The following is a 13122-nucleotide window of genomic DNA, read 5'->3' as shown; positions in this document are numbered from 1 at the left end:
GCTTCATGATCATGACCATTTCTTATCTCGGGGAAAATTTTAATGATAACGAGATCACTAGTATCTAGATAGGGCATCTAGAAGGGGGGCGGAGGAGTAAAGGACACAATCATTTTCACGGGTATGGCTAACACGCTTCCCATTTCCCTTTTTCTTTTCTTTAGCTATCGGCGGATCAGATCTTTTTGGAACTCAAAACAAAGTTGCTCATATTGCTCATGTCACGTCCTCGATAATACAAAATTCAATTCTCATGTACATATACTATAGTTGTTCAAATACAATGAATCTTTACTTCATACAAAGAAATAATACAAATGAAATTTTGAACTTCAAACCTGAAATACTTCTTGATATTGTGACTAGATGTCATTGTATTCACAATTAAGAATGATGATTGACGATTACTTTGCTGTCCCATTACTGGAAGTTTCCGACGAGCTCCCCGTATCAGAGAGTCTACATGTAGCACAGCTGTACATAGGTAAAATAAAAAGGCTAGGGAGTGAGGTCGAAGTTTTTCAAATAACGATGGGCGAAGTGATAACATAGGTAGGCTTTGAATTATATGAGTTGGCTATTAAGGTGATGAATGAAGCTGAATTGAGTAGCATATATCTAGAATGAGAGGAAGTGAGTAAGGTGTAAGCGAGGTGTAAATGATGAGAAGGAAAAAAGAAAAAAACAGTAGGATGGGATGGGATGGTGAATTTATGTATAGAAGTAGTGTAGCGTAGCGTAGTGTAGAGTGGTGTAGGTAGTTTTTGGTAGCAAGTACCTAGGCCCGCTAGGGAGATACTAGAAGTAATGAATTTGTGTGCAAGTATTGAGGAAGGGAATTTTTTGTTTCGGTGGGAAGGAGATGGATGATTACTTTAGGGTGTGGTTGATGTGTGGTGTGTGGGTATTCTCTTGTTTGATGTAAGTGAGGAGTTAGTTGGTTGATTTGATTTGATGGGATGGGATTGTTCTTTGTTCCAGGAGGAATATCGGTTGTAATGGTAGCTTTTGCGGGTGGTGGAAATTTCATAAATGATGAATAAAGTCAACTTAGCAGGGGTGCTTGGTGTTGATCATGATATGATTACTAGAGACTACCTACCTAGTAGGTGGATAGGTATGACACTAGAGATGTCGCTTTTTCGCATCCAATGCATTCGTTAAATAACATCATATTCCAAGGTTCTTTCTTTCCTTCCTTCTTTCTTCTTTCGTCCAAACGCCAAACGCAAAGGTATCCATTCATGTAGACATCAAATATCACGCTCACAACGTTAACCCTAAGCGCCGCTCCTGTAAACCTGACTACCTTGTCCTCTAATAGCAATTGTATCTCTTCTCTGCAGTACGACCAAAGCCCTCTCGAGGCTCATCTCGCTAAAGCCTCTTCCCTCGCACATTTCCCGCTTGAGGGTTGCGAGAGAAGTGCTCCAGCCGACGGGCAATCGCTTCTTCAATTCTTCTTCCAATCGTGCGACTTCGTCTTGGAGCTCGCGACTTCCTTGTTGCGCGACACCTTGTTGGACGGCGTCCATGGTAGATGCGAGGAAGAGACGGATGGCTTCGTCGACGTGATGTTCGTGCGCGATGGGGGAGAGGGAGATTTTGGCAAGGGATTCGGTGATACGGATGATGGCTTCGAGTTGACGGACTGTGATGGGGATGGATGAGCGTTCGTTGGTTGTCATTTCGGTGGCGTGGACTTGTTTGCGGATGGAGACGAAGTGGGAAGAGAGCTTTTCTGAGGCTTCTGGGGAGAGACGTGGAGCGCAACGACTGCGCGCTATCAGTTTTTTGTGTGCTAGTCATATAGGGGATCAGTTCTTAGGAGTAATACGTACGATTTACAGTAGCTGATGTATCTCTTCATCTTTTCAACTGTAATCTCAGACTCGGCTTGTTCTTCCCTTCCTCTACCACCCATGTGAACATTCATAACGTGCCTTGCCATTTTCTCATCTTTGCCTCTCTCGTGCTCATCCTTCACAATAAAGATCATATCGAAACGCGACAAAATTGTGGTTTGGAAATCGATGTTCTCGCCTGGTGATTTGAGATCGTCATAACGTCCGAAAATAGGATTGGCTGCAGCGAGAACCGAAGTTCGTGCATTGAGAATTGTGGTAATGCCCGCTTTAGCTATCGAAATAGTTTGTTGTTCCATAGCTTCGTGAATGGCTACTCGATCTTCGTCACGCATTTTATCAAACTCATCGATACATACTACACCTCCATCCGCAAGAACCATAGCTCCTCCTTCGAGGTAGAATTCTCGGGTTGAGTGATCACGTTGAACGGAGGCGGTAAGACCAGCGGCCGAGGAACCTTTTCCAGAAGTATAAATAGCGATTGGAGCGACCTTTTCGACGAATTTTAAGAGTTGGGATTTGGCGGTTCCAGGATCACCGAGAAGAAGAACGTTTATATCACCACGGAGTTTCATACCATCAGGAAGTATTTTTTTGGATCCACCTAACAGGAGACATGCTATAGCCTTTTTGATATCCTGGTTACCGTAAATAGATGGGGCAATGCAGGAAGCAAATACACTGTAAAGATCAGGCCTCCGTGACATTTCGAGAAATTCTTGTTCTTCCTCTTCCGAGAATACTGCATTTCCTTTTGCAGTGTGGTCGACATCGCTATGTATCCCAACCGCCCTCAAGTAAGGAGTTCGAATGGCAACAGCCGAAGTCGTAGAAGAGCCTTTCGTGTTCTTATTTTGATAAATAGAAAAGATGCCAGTGATCATACATCTCGTACCAGGTACCACTCTATTCGTCAAATATCTATCAGTTGAAATAAGAACATGTCGTGGTAGTTCTCCCACAGGGACCTGATCTGGAGCTTCCTGAAGCTTAATAATTTGTTGATCAACGAATTGGGAAGACTCATGAACAACCACATACGGATCCATGGGACAAGGTGGATCTCCAGGCATCTTTTGTCTATCGCAGATTCTGGGCAATGAAACACCAGAAAACCCGCCATTTACTGGTAATATCTTTGTAGAGCGACAATTCCGACATTGTATATTTAGTGCTGTTGCTTTCGAGGACAGTACTGATGCTCCTATAACGATACCTGGTACTCGTACAAGTCGGGATATGGCGAGGGCGTCCAGATCGCGAATCGAAATCTCCGAAGCTGTGGAGTGAAGGAGGAGTTGATGTTCGGGAAGGACAATGTCTCTATCCGAGGGGTATACGATTCGGTGTGTACATTTCTTCAATGCGCTTTCGAACTGTGTATGTGTTAGACATAGCTTGCGATACTTTGGAGGGGTTTGTTACAAGGGGTATAATCTCTGCAGGTTCTGTCGCAAGTCGGTGTGCAAGCTCTTCATTAAAGGATATCAAATGCCCAACATCAACGTCGCAGAAGTATTGTTTTAACAGAACATTTTCTCGGATTTGATCTCTGTATGGATTTATTAGCAGGACATCGTAGACAGTGAATTGCTTCCTACCTGTAGATGAAGGCATTGTCAATGCGGAACTGAAGAAGAAATTGTTCTAGTTGAGATTGCACTTGACCTCTTGTATCTTCATTGTCGCCATACTCAGGTGGTAAAACACTCAGAGAAAATACAGATTGACGATCCATCTTGTTGTCAGTATATTTTGGTGGTGTTGAATATGAAATTGCGGGGCTATTGGCAGTATTGATATTTGATCTGTTGTCCTGCTGTTGCTAAGTGGGCAGATCCTGAGGTTTTTGATAAGACGCGTTTCTCCTTTTTGGAACGCGACCGATTCGTGTAAAGTGGTTGCAGGTGCATGGAAATGCTCACTAGCCACAGTTTAAACCTCACCAGCTCTAGCCTCGAGACCCAGCCTCACCATCCCGATAGACCAATCAAATGATAACAATGAATATCGTTGTATCAACGGAAGGCTGAAAGAACGGAAACATCAATGAACCTTCGTACAAATGGAACAATCAATGAATTAGTGAATATGCAACTTATACGCTTCTACGATATGACAATTTTGATATAGTCTTCCCCTCAGCTTTCCTTTTACCAGCAATGATACCCCCATAACGATTGGTTTGTCAACAAATTCGTGTTGACTGCTAAATACCTAGGTAGCTTACGAATGCGCCTCCGTGGCCTGTATTAAGTAGTTTGAAGGAAGGCTTCTCTTGGCCACTTTTTAATTCGCTTCTCTGTTGTTGCCGGTTATAGATTGGGATTGCGCGGCTGTGGGGGAGGTTGAGGCTCGTTGTATGGTGATCAATACATAATTAGAATCATGGATCATTCCCCGGCATCGCGGTTTTCTGTGGAGAATCTTTCCCCTACTTCTCCTGGAGGTCGGAATGAATATCCTTTCCCAAGGTTTGTTGCGCAACTCAGAATCAAGTGAGATCAAAATGCTGATGACTGGCAGACCAGGTTCCTCCAATAGCAGACTTTATCCAAGGCGCGGGTCAACAGCTAGCTCAATACACTCGATAGGGGGGACGTTGGATTCAGTCTCACAATGGCACGGGTTCAATGAATCCGGACAGAACGGTATGTTTTGAGAATGGACGGGGAAACCAAGAGACTAACAAATTCAAGCTATATCTACTTTACTCCAACCACCGATCGTTCGAACCGGTCTCATTCCCCACACCTCTGCCCCCGCATCGAGTGCGCATAAACCTCCGACTGCTCGAGATATACCCCCAGTGACTCTCACAAACCTACCCCATGTCGACCCTTCGGAATTCAAGTCGTATCTAACCCAGGTAGGGGCAACTTATGATGCATTACAGAGAGCGAAAGAGAATGAGGAAGAGGGGGGGACTCAACTACTACGGAAAGGTAACAAGGCGGAAGACTTCGCGGATATCCTGGACTTTGACGTGCGGACACCAAAACTTTCTAGGAAGTCTTCTCTGGCTTCTCTTGCATCACTGGACACTCAGTCGGGATCGGGTCGAAGAAAGTCGAGTAGTGGAAGAAGAGCTCTACATGCGCCGACTCCTATTTCCACAGTTCCCAGCGTATATTTTGAGGAGGACTTCCATTTGGAGAACCCTAGAACTTTTGACGTTGTCAGCGAACGCTCAGAGGTTATCCGGCCGACTACCGGCTCTCCGGATGAACGTCGAGCAAGCAATGGCTCTATAATGAACCCTAGGAAGGCACTAGCTACGAATGCTATTCTACAAGAGAAGCTATCATGGTATATGGACACTATTGAGGTGCATCTAATATCTTCAATATCTACAGCCTCAACTTCTTTTTTCGCGGCATTGGGATCTTTGAGAGAACTTCATTCTGAAGCAGCAGTTTCCGTAGAGAGGATCAAAACACTGAGAAAGGAATTGGAAGAGTTGGATGAAGAAATGGCTGTGGGTGGATTAAAGATTGTAAATCTGCAAAGAAGGAGAGAAAATCTGAAGCAATTGAACGATGCAGTTCAGCAACTGAAACAAATAGTAAATGCCGTTGCGAGTTGTGAATCAATGGTGGAGAACGGTGATGTGGAGCAGGCATTAGATGCCATCGACGCGCTGGAAAAACTTATCGCAGGCGAGGAGATGTTGAGCAAACCAGGCCAGCATAAAATACAACTCCGAGACTTGAGAGGCGCCATTGCGTTGCAGGGGGTGAACAACGACTTGGATATTTTGCGCTACCGGATTGGTAAAAATTTCGAGTCTAGGTTTCTTCAAGCCCTCCTTGGTGATCTCAGACGACATGTTGATACTGTGTCTGCCGAGGATACACTACAGCGTTGGAGCAATGCATCCTTGAGATCAAGAGGCAATCACAGTCGCGAAACATCATCGCAACAGCCCACGTATCTCACAGTTCCTGACCAATTTCGGACAGAACTGTTATCGAATCTAGGCGGCTTGTATAGGGCAAAATGTACTTCGGTTGCAACTTCTGCGTTTAGAGAGGCCGTGTTGCGAGAGGTGCGAAATATTATTCGACGCTTCCTCCCTAGTTCTAGTGATGACGATACCGATTCTATGATGTCGGCGTCCACGGTTGGAGGTGCTAAGCAAAAGAGTCAACAAGAGAAGTCTATGATATTAGCTCGCAACTTACGTTCATTGGACCCAGATGATGCTGAAGAACTCCTAAAGAAAACTTATATCCAAGTCGGCGAGACTTTAAGAAGGCTGGGAACTCAAGTGAAGGTACTTTTAGATGTCACTAGTACTCTTGGGGATCCTGACACTCCTGGGGGAGTGAAATCGCCACCAAGAAGCCCAATCATAGGGTCAATAAATGCTAGGATGAGCCCTAGCTTAAGGGGCAATTCTGGTAGAGAGTTGCAAGAAGAAATGCACCAGACGCTAGATATGTCTAACCTTCTCGGACAGGCCGTCGATATTGCTCAGGATAAAATAGTGAAGGTTCTAAGAGTGAGGACAGAACAAAGCACGCATCTATCGGTTGAAAGATTTCTGAGATATTTTACACTGAACTTACTTTTCGCAAATGAGTGCGAAGCTGTATCAGGTAGAAGTGGAACTTCATTAAAAAATGTGGTCAACGGTCACATCAAAGATTACGTCCAACAGCTAGGCGAATCAGAGCGGCAAAGTCTTGCCACAGGCATGGAAGCAGATCCATGGAATGCCAAAGATTTCACTGATGAAGATAAGGAACTTTTGTCTAGAATACTTTCCGCAAGCACGCAAGATGTCGAAGCCTGGAGCTCTGGTAGCAAAGTATGGCAGCCTTGTACTGAATCACCTCTCGGGACTCAAACTTTTCTCACACCCCCATCAAATGGTAACCAAAAAAATGGAACATCGACACCAAATTCTACCTCTACACCTAGTAAAGCCCAAACTCGTTCAGCAGTCGTTGATGATCAATCATATATCCTCCCCATATCTGCAATTCTTTGTCTCCACGGTCTCGCCACCCTTCTCCACCTTAATACTGGCATTCCTTCTATGACCTCCGAAATCGCTACATCGATACTCTCCTACCTAACTCTGTTCAATTCTCGCGTACAGCAACTAATTCTTGGTGCCGGGGCTACCACCACCGCAGGTCTTAAAAATATAACTACCAAACATCTCGCTCTCGCCGCTCAGGCCACTTCTTTTATATCTGTTCTCATTCCGTACATTCGTGAATACGTTCGACGTAATGCTGGAACGGGCTCTTCCGTTTCTGTGCTTATGGGCGAGTTTGACAAGATCCGCCGTGCGTATCTTGAACATCAACAGTTGATCTACGATAAATTCCTCAATATCATGTCTGGAAGAGCGACTGCCCATATCAAAAGCATGAAGATGATTGATTGGGACGACGGGACTCGAGCTGATTCCATCAATACATACATGGAAACTATGACGAAAGAGACGCTTACATTGCATAAAGTCTTGAACAAGCATCTTCCTGATATGACTGTAAATATGATTATGGAACTGGTGTTCAAAAGTTTCAGGGAGCAATTGGGGAAGGCCTTCGGGGATGTGGTTCTGGGAAGTGAAGAAGCTAAGGCACGGTATGTAAATTTCTTTCCTGCTCTGATATTCAAACGACTAATCATAAAATTAGAATGCTTCGTGATGCACAATACTTCAAGACGCGTATAGGAAGTCTTGATGGCGCAAATGATGCAGGTGATTATATCATTAAAGTCGTACAAGATAAGAATGTTCCAAGGAACTCAACTTCGCCTCCTGATACCCAGGTCACTCCTCCCACCGAAGCAACGCAACCGGTGGTAGAAAATGGGAATGGGAACGGAAAAGATAGCGGAAATGGAAATAGTTGAAAGCCAAAATCCTTAGTTTTGTTAGAACGGAAAAGCTGTTCATAACCACTTTGAAATCCATCTTTATCTTTATTCAACGAAGAAAGTGGTGAAATGAAGCGATGGGCGAATTAAGAGAGGAGTAACGGAATTGTAGATAGATACCTCGTCCCCTTGATATAGCCGAGGACATGTATATTAGCGACTGTTGAGATTATTCGATCGGATGATTGTAAAATGACTTAAGATACTCGGTGACCAAGTTTCACAAGTGGTTGAGACGGTCCCTGTTCAAATCCGAATTTCGACTTCATAAACATACTAGCACTGGTTCACGATTGATATTGTCTCACTGCGTGGAACAATAGAGAAGGGGTTCTTTTACATTAAGCCATCTGGTTCGCAACATATAGTAGATTTTAAAGGTTTGATTCTCTGTCTATCTAGTTGTTTTCTCTCGATTTAAGATTGTTCCCTCCCATACCACCGATTCGTATCTTCCCCAAAACATACCAAAGAATAATTGGTCATTACTGCACGCTCGTTGCATTTAAAGTCCATTGACCATCTTCTATGTCTGGTATATCCGATCAAAGCATGCATAGTGATAATACAAGCAAATCATAACCATCCCACTCGCGAAATCGTTGATCTAGTCTCGTAAAAATACCAACCGAAAAATAGACCACTTGTTTCCATTTTTCCCGATAAATTATGCCATATAACATCGTGAGAATCCAATGCCATCCCAATATCGCCATGCTTTTCCAGAAGTACCAATGAAGAAAAAGTCAAGAACCAGAAAATGCAAATTTAAGCTTGTGGAGGATGTGGATTACCACCTCGACCTCTCGAAGCACCGCGGCCTCTACCACCTCGGCCTCTACCTCTACCTCGTGAATCCAACGCAGATGGAGGAGGAACATTGTTGTATGCTACGTTGCCGGCTGCAGGGCTACCACCCCTAGCTGCTGCAAATGCATTTCCGCGACCTCGAGTGCCGTTGGCGTTTCCGGTCGTATTCACGGGTGTCGTGTCTCGAATAACCATGCTGCTATGAATAGCCGGCGTAGCATTATCACTAGAATTTCCGTTGGTATTCTCATTAGTGAATCCACCACGGCCACGTCCACCACGGGGTGTGAAGTTTCCACGTTGGCCTGAGACAGCACCACGGAAAGAGCCTCGAAGTGGAGGGGGTGGTCCAGATTCTCTATATTGTTGACCTCGTCCATAACCATAGCCGCCATTGGTTGTCAAAGGCGTGCTAGTTGGAGCGGGTCGTTTCTCGGCAGCAGCTCTAGAACCTGCGATCAATTGCTTATTGGTAAGATTTAGTACACTAGCAATTGGTACGGTGGAGCCACGGAATGGAGAGCATCGTTCTCCAAGAGTTGTGCCACTCATGAAAGTAACGTCGAATAAGACATCGAGCAGAGTGGTACGTGGAGTGCGGGAAATTCCTACAACAGTACCACGTGTGGCGATTGGAACGCGACCTGAATCTGCAACATAAACAACACGATCACCCAAAGCAAACTTCTGGTTGCCGCAACGATGTTCAGCATCAGATGGTTTTAAAAGGGCACTTCGTGGAACAGCCTTTAAGGTTGTTCGTTGAGGTTGAGGGCCGTTTACCAAAGCATGTTGAGCAGCTTGTTCGATGGCCATTACGGTATCAGAGTCAAGCTGCTCAGCATCTAGAGGTACCTTCTCAAAATTCTTGGATTCGATGGTTTTGAGCCATGCCACAATCTCCTTGATACTAGTACCAGGAAAGTCGGACTCCTCGTAATCGTTTCCTTGAGGCTTTCTTTGGATACCGGCAAAGAAATGAGGAAATTTGGTCATGTACGTGCTGATGAGTTCGATAGCTTTATTGCTAAACTCCCAGCCATTATCAGCTCGTCGCGAATAACCCAGAACCTTGAGTTTCTTGCCCTCAAATTTAAGGTTCAATCCCAAATTGACGCGGAGTTGACCCACGGCAGAGACTTGGAACGATGAAGTAATCTTGCTGAGTACCAAAGGATGCAGCCCTAGCATTTTAGCCACTGCAAAGGATGGCGTATACTGAGTAGTATTCTTGGAATCGTGAACAATGTTTCTGCCAAATTCCACTTCCTTCCCCTTGATCGTTGACAATGATATTTGCAGTTTGTGATCTGTATGACCTTCAACCAGTCCGGGTCGGCCATAATTGAAGTCTCCTAGGAAAAATATTCTGTCATCAACAGGAAACTCTTCTTCCACAGGCAAAGCCGCTTTCTCTAAGAATCGCTGATCTTCGCTGATCACTTCATCCACTACAACTTGCGAAGCATAATCTGTGTCCTGGCCAGGTATAACAGCATATTCTTTGATGGTCGCACCGTCATCCATCTTTTTCAAGCCTTTCAACATCTCCACATGAGTTAGTGTCTCTACTTGTCCAATGATTATACCAAAACGCTTGCTATAGGTGCTTTCTATTCTCTCTGCTTTCTTGCGGAAGTCATCGATCTCGCGAGGTCCGTGGGATCTAGTGATAGGTTGACCACTGGCATCTTCGGAGGGTAGATAATCAAATAATTCGTCAGAAACTTTGACAACTTTACCTTCCTGTAAGAAAGGATAGCCAACAAATACTCTTTTACCAAGTTTTTGTTGAGCTGTCTTGACATTGGTACGAATCTCACTATCTTCAATTGTGACGACCATACTTTCGTTACGACTGTCTGACTGGAAAACGTTGACCCCGTGGAACCCCAATGTTGCGTTGTATGGAAGGTAGCCCAAACTTGGGAAGCCAGCTAGAGATGCAGACCCAAGCTTAGCTCCATCCATGAGTCCATGGTAAAAATCCAAACCCTCAATTGTCGGCAAGTCGAAAATATTCTCAACGCAGTGACAGTGGGGAATATCCGGAAAGATGCTCATCAATGAAGATGGATAAGTAAAATCGACATCGGGGTCATAAGTGAACTTCAAGGAGACTCCAAACTCATTCCTAAACTTCTCAGCATCACTCAATAAATCGTTTTTCGTAGCCATAGCATCCAATAATCGCTTTTCATCGATGAATGGAATCTTGACCACAGCTTCCCACTCCATTTTCTTTCCATTCATATCTAGCTCAAAGTCTCGAGGGTAGAAGTCGATGATAGGAGAAGCGGGATTTGTCATGAGATCGTGATACACTGTTGGTACAATCTTCTTACTACGGTCCGGTAGCACACCCATAAGTTGCTCAAATGGATGGAATGGCTGACCGAGCTTGAAGTTGATATCAGCTTTGAGTCCTTTTATGACATCTGATGAGATTGTTAGCATAGCTATAAAAAATTCGAGGAAGAATACTTGCCAGAAATCATCGGCGAGTAGTGATATTGATAATACCACGGCCACGATACGACACCACGATAGTAGTAGTAAAGAACCCATTGTAAACCCTGGACGTAATTCTCGCATAGTTTCGTCAACTCGGTTTCGTTTTTGCGGTCCCAATCAAATTTGCCCTCATAATATTTGTCCTTCCATTCTTGAAACTTCTCTTCATATTTGCGATCCATCTCGGCTTGTGCTTGTTCTTTAGAAACGTCGAGAACTTCTGCTTTGTCATATTGTTTAACAATTCGCATAATGGCAAGTTGAGATTCTTCCTCTTCATCATCATCTTCTTCTTCATCGGCACCGAACTTAGCAGGGAACGAGAGTTGCATGTGACGTTCGCCAGCATCATTCTGTACCGTCTTCCATTCCAGGTGTAGACTCTCTGCTAAGTCCTGCGCAAATTTTCTATCTGCTGCGGGAAGCTTGTCGGATAAATCCAGTGCTTCTGAACCTCTCTTTTGAACATAGGATTTCACTTCTTTCCATATTTGTTGCTGTGCCGTAGTCATAACAAGCTTGCCCTTGTTTTTACCCTTCACCATGACGTCCTCCTTTGACATTTGTTTAGCCCTGAACCATGATGAATCCGAACTCTCAGATTCGAAAAATCTATACTCAACATGAGACAGCTCCTCAAGCAAGATTGCCAGTCGGCTCATGTTAATGGCTCCTCCTTCATTGATATATCCGCCACCCTTAGGCAGAACGGTCTTGTACACCTTGAACATCAACGCCAATGCTCCCTCGTTAATGTGTAAATTCGGAAGATTCGGTAGGAAATCGTTGCCAACAAAGAACGCCATGAGAATGAAATCATCAATAACGCGCTCAAGATCAAACGGAAAACCTAGAACACCCTCTTCCTTTAACTCCTGAAACTCCAATTCTAAGTACTCTCTAACGATGCACAGATGCATCAAATAGAAATTTTGATGCTCCAATTCCTTTGACTTGGCTTTACTCTGCCTACCAAAAGTTACTTCTTCACGAAGGAGGCAGAAATGAGGGTCATGACTTAACAATCCCAACATAATCAAGTCTGCATCCAAACCATAAAGACAATGGCGTCTATTAGGATCGTAATCTGGTTGTGCTTTCTTGTGGCGAATGTACTCCATAACTTTGTGCTCTCCCTCTCCTGGAACCTCATGCCCTGAGAGCACAATCTCGGTTCCTTGCCAATCCACGTCCTCCGAGATCTTCTTTGCGATAAAATATTTCAGTTGTTGGGTCAACTTTTGCATAAACTCCGTGCCTGAATCATTAGCTTTGTAACATTATAATTCCCAAACGGCTTACCTGGCGTAATTGAGTTGCTGTCAAACGCCTCCTCTTTTGGCATTTCCTTTCCCTCCCGAACTGCCTTTTCTCTGGCATTCTCGACATCTAATGCCGTTCTAAATCTTCGAGCTCGTTGTTGATTCATCTTTGCGCGAGGAGCCACTCCATCCACGGCCATGAAGAACAACTGCTTTGGCTTGATTTTTCCGTAGAGATGTTCAATGTAATTGAAAATTGCAATGAACATTTGCTCCTCCGTCATACGAAAGGTCGCATCATCTGAGTCTTTGTGGGTACAGTTATGAATAATACCATTCATATCCAGATACAGACAGTCGAACTCTGGTATTCTATTCTCCGCAATCAACTGCGAGATCGAAGGATACCTCTCACTCATCCATCTGAAGAACTTTGGGACACCCATGATGTGAAAACGATACGCAGAATGCGCTGGGTGATTGTATGTTGTAGATGGTTTACGATTTGAAGTTTATAATTGTTGAAGTGGCGCACTTTGCTTCTGCCAGAAGGTGAAAACGAGGGGCGCAAATAGCTACAAACAGGGCTATTGCAGGGTGAAGGTCTGGTTTTTCTTTTTCTATCGACTGCCACGGATGGCTTGGTGGGAATGGTAAAATAAATGAGAAATAATCTCTTCAAGGAATCAAGGAGAGAATTAATTCGACTTCGTTCGAGGATATCACCAACAAGCTCTCCCACCACTCACACTAACGTCACGATTGAC

The 13122-nt window shown here is 44.3% G+C and overlaps 3 protein-coding genes across 3 annotated transcripts; 1 reads left to right on the top strand and 2 right to left on the bottom strand.

Moving 5' to 3' along the window:
• Window positions 1-889: 889 nt before the first annotated feature.
• Window positions 890-3710, bottom strand: EAF01_000838 (uncharacterized protein). The gene is made up of 4 exons (XM_038909088.1): window positions 3470-3710; window positions 3294-3420; window positions 1842-3244; window positions 890-1776 (listed from the first exon to the last, which is right to left on the bottom strand). The coding sequence occupies exons 1-4, from the start codon at window positions 3604-3606 to the stop codon at window positions 1281-1283; spliced, it is 2163 nt and encodes a 720-aa protein (XP_038775994.1). The 5' UTR covers window positions 3607-3710; the 3' UTR covers window positions 890-1280.
• A 546-nt stretch (window positions 3711-4256) lies between these two features.
• On the top strand, window positions 4257-7745 carry EAF01_000837 (uncharacterized protein; the record flags this gene model as incomplete). The annotated part of the gene is made up of 4 exons (XM_038909087.1): window positions 4257-4342; window positions 4395-4519; window positions 4568-7472; window positions 7526-7745. 4 exons carry the CDS (start codon window positions 4257-4259, stop codon window positions 7743-7745), a joined length of 3336 nt encoding a protein of 1111 aa, XP_038775993.1.
• A 792-nt stretch (window positions 7746-8537) lies between these two features.
• EAF01_000836 (uncharacterized protein) lies at window positions 8538-12801 on the bottom strand (the record flags this gene model as incomplete). Its single annotated transcript, XM_038909086.1, has 3 exons — window positions 8538-11017; window positions 11068-12351; window positions 12396-12801. The coding sequence occupies 3 exons, from the start codon at window positions 12799-12801 to the stop codon at window positions 8538-8540; spliced, it is 4170 nt and encodes a 1389-aa protein (XP_038775992.1).
• Window positions 12802-13122: the final 321 nt, after the last annotated feature.

The sequence above is a fragment of the Botrytis porri genome (genome assembly GCF_014898465.1).
Source record: "Botrytis porri strain MUCL 3234 chromosome Unknown BPOR_001, whole genome shotgun sequence".
Classification (NCBI taxonomy): domain Eukaryota; kingdom Fungi; phylum Ascomycota; class Leotiomycetes; order Helotiales; family Sclerotiniaceae; genus Botrytis; species Botrytis porri.
The sequence above is the reverse complement of the archived record's forward strand: the minus strand, read 5'-3'. Positions and strand labels throughout refer to the sequence as shown.

Coding starts and splice junctions, on each gene's coding strand:
- EAF01_000838 (XM_038909088.1), bottom strand. CDS start 3,606: ATGGATCGTCAATCTGTATTTTCTCTGAGTGTTTTACCACCTGAGTAT. Junction 3,421..3,469: donor GACAATGCCTTCATCTACAG/GTAGGAAGCAAT, acceptor AAATCCATACAG/AGATCAAATCCGAGAAAATG. Junction 1,777..1,841: donor TACATCAGCTACTGTAAATC/GTACGTATTACT, acceptor GATAGCGCGCAG/TCGTTGCGCTCCACGTCTCT.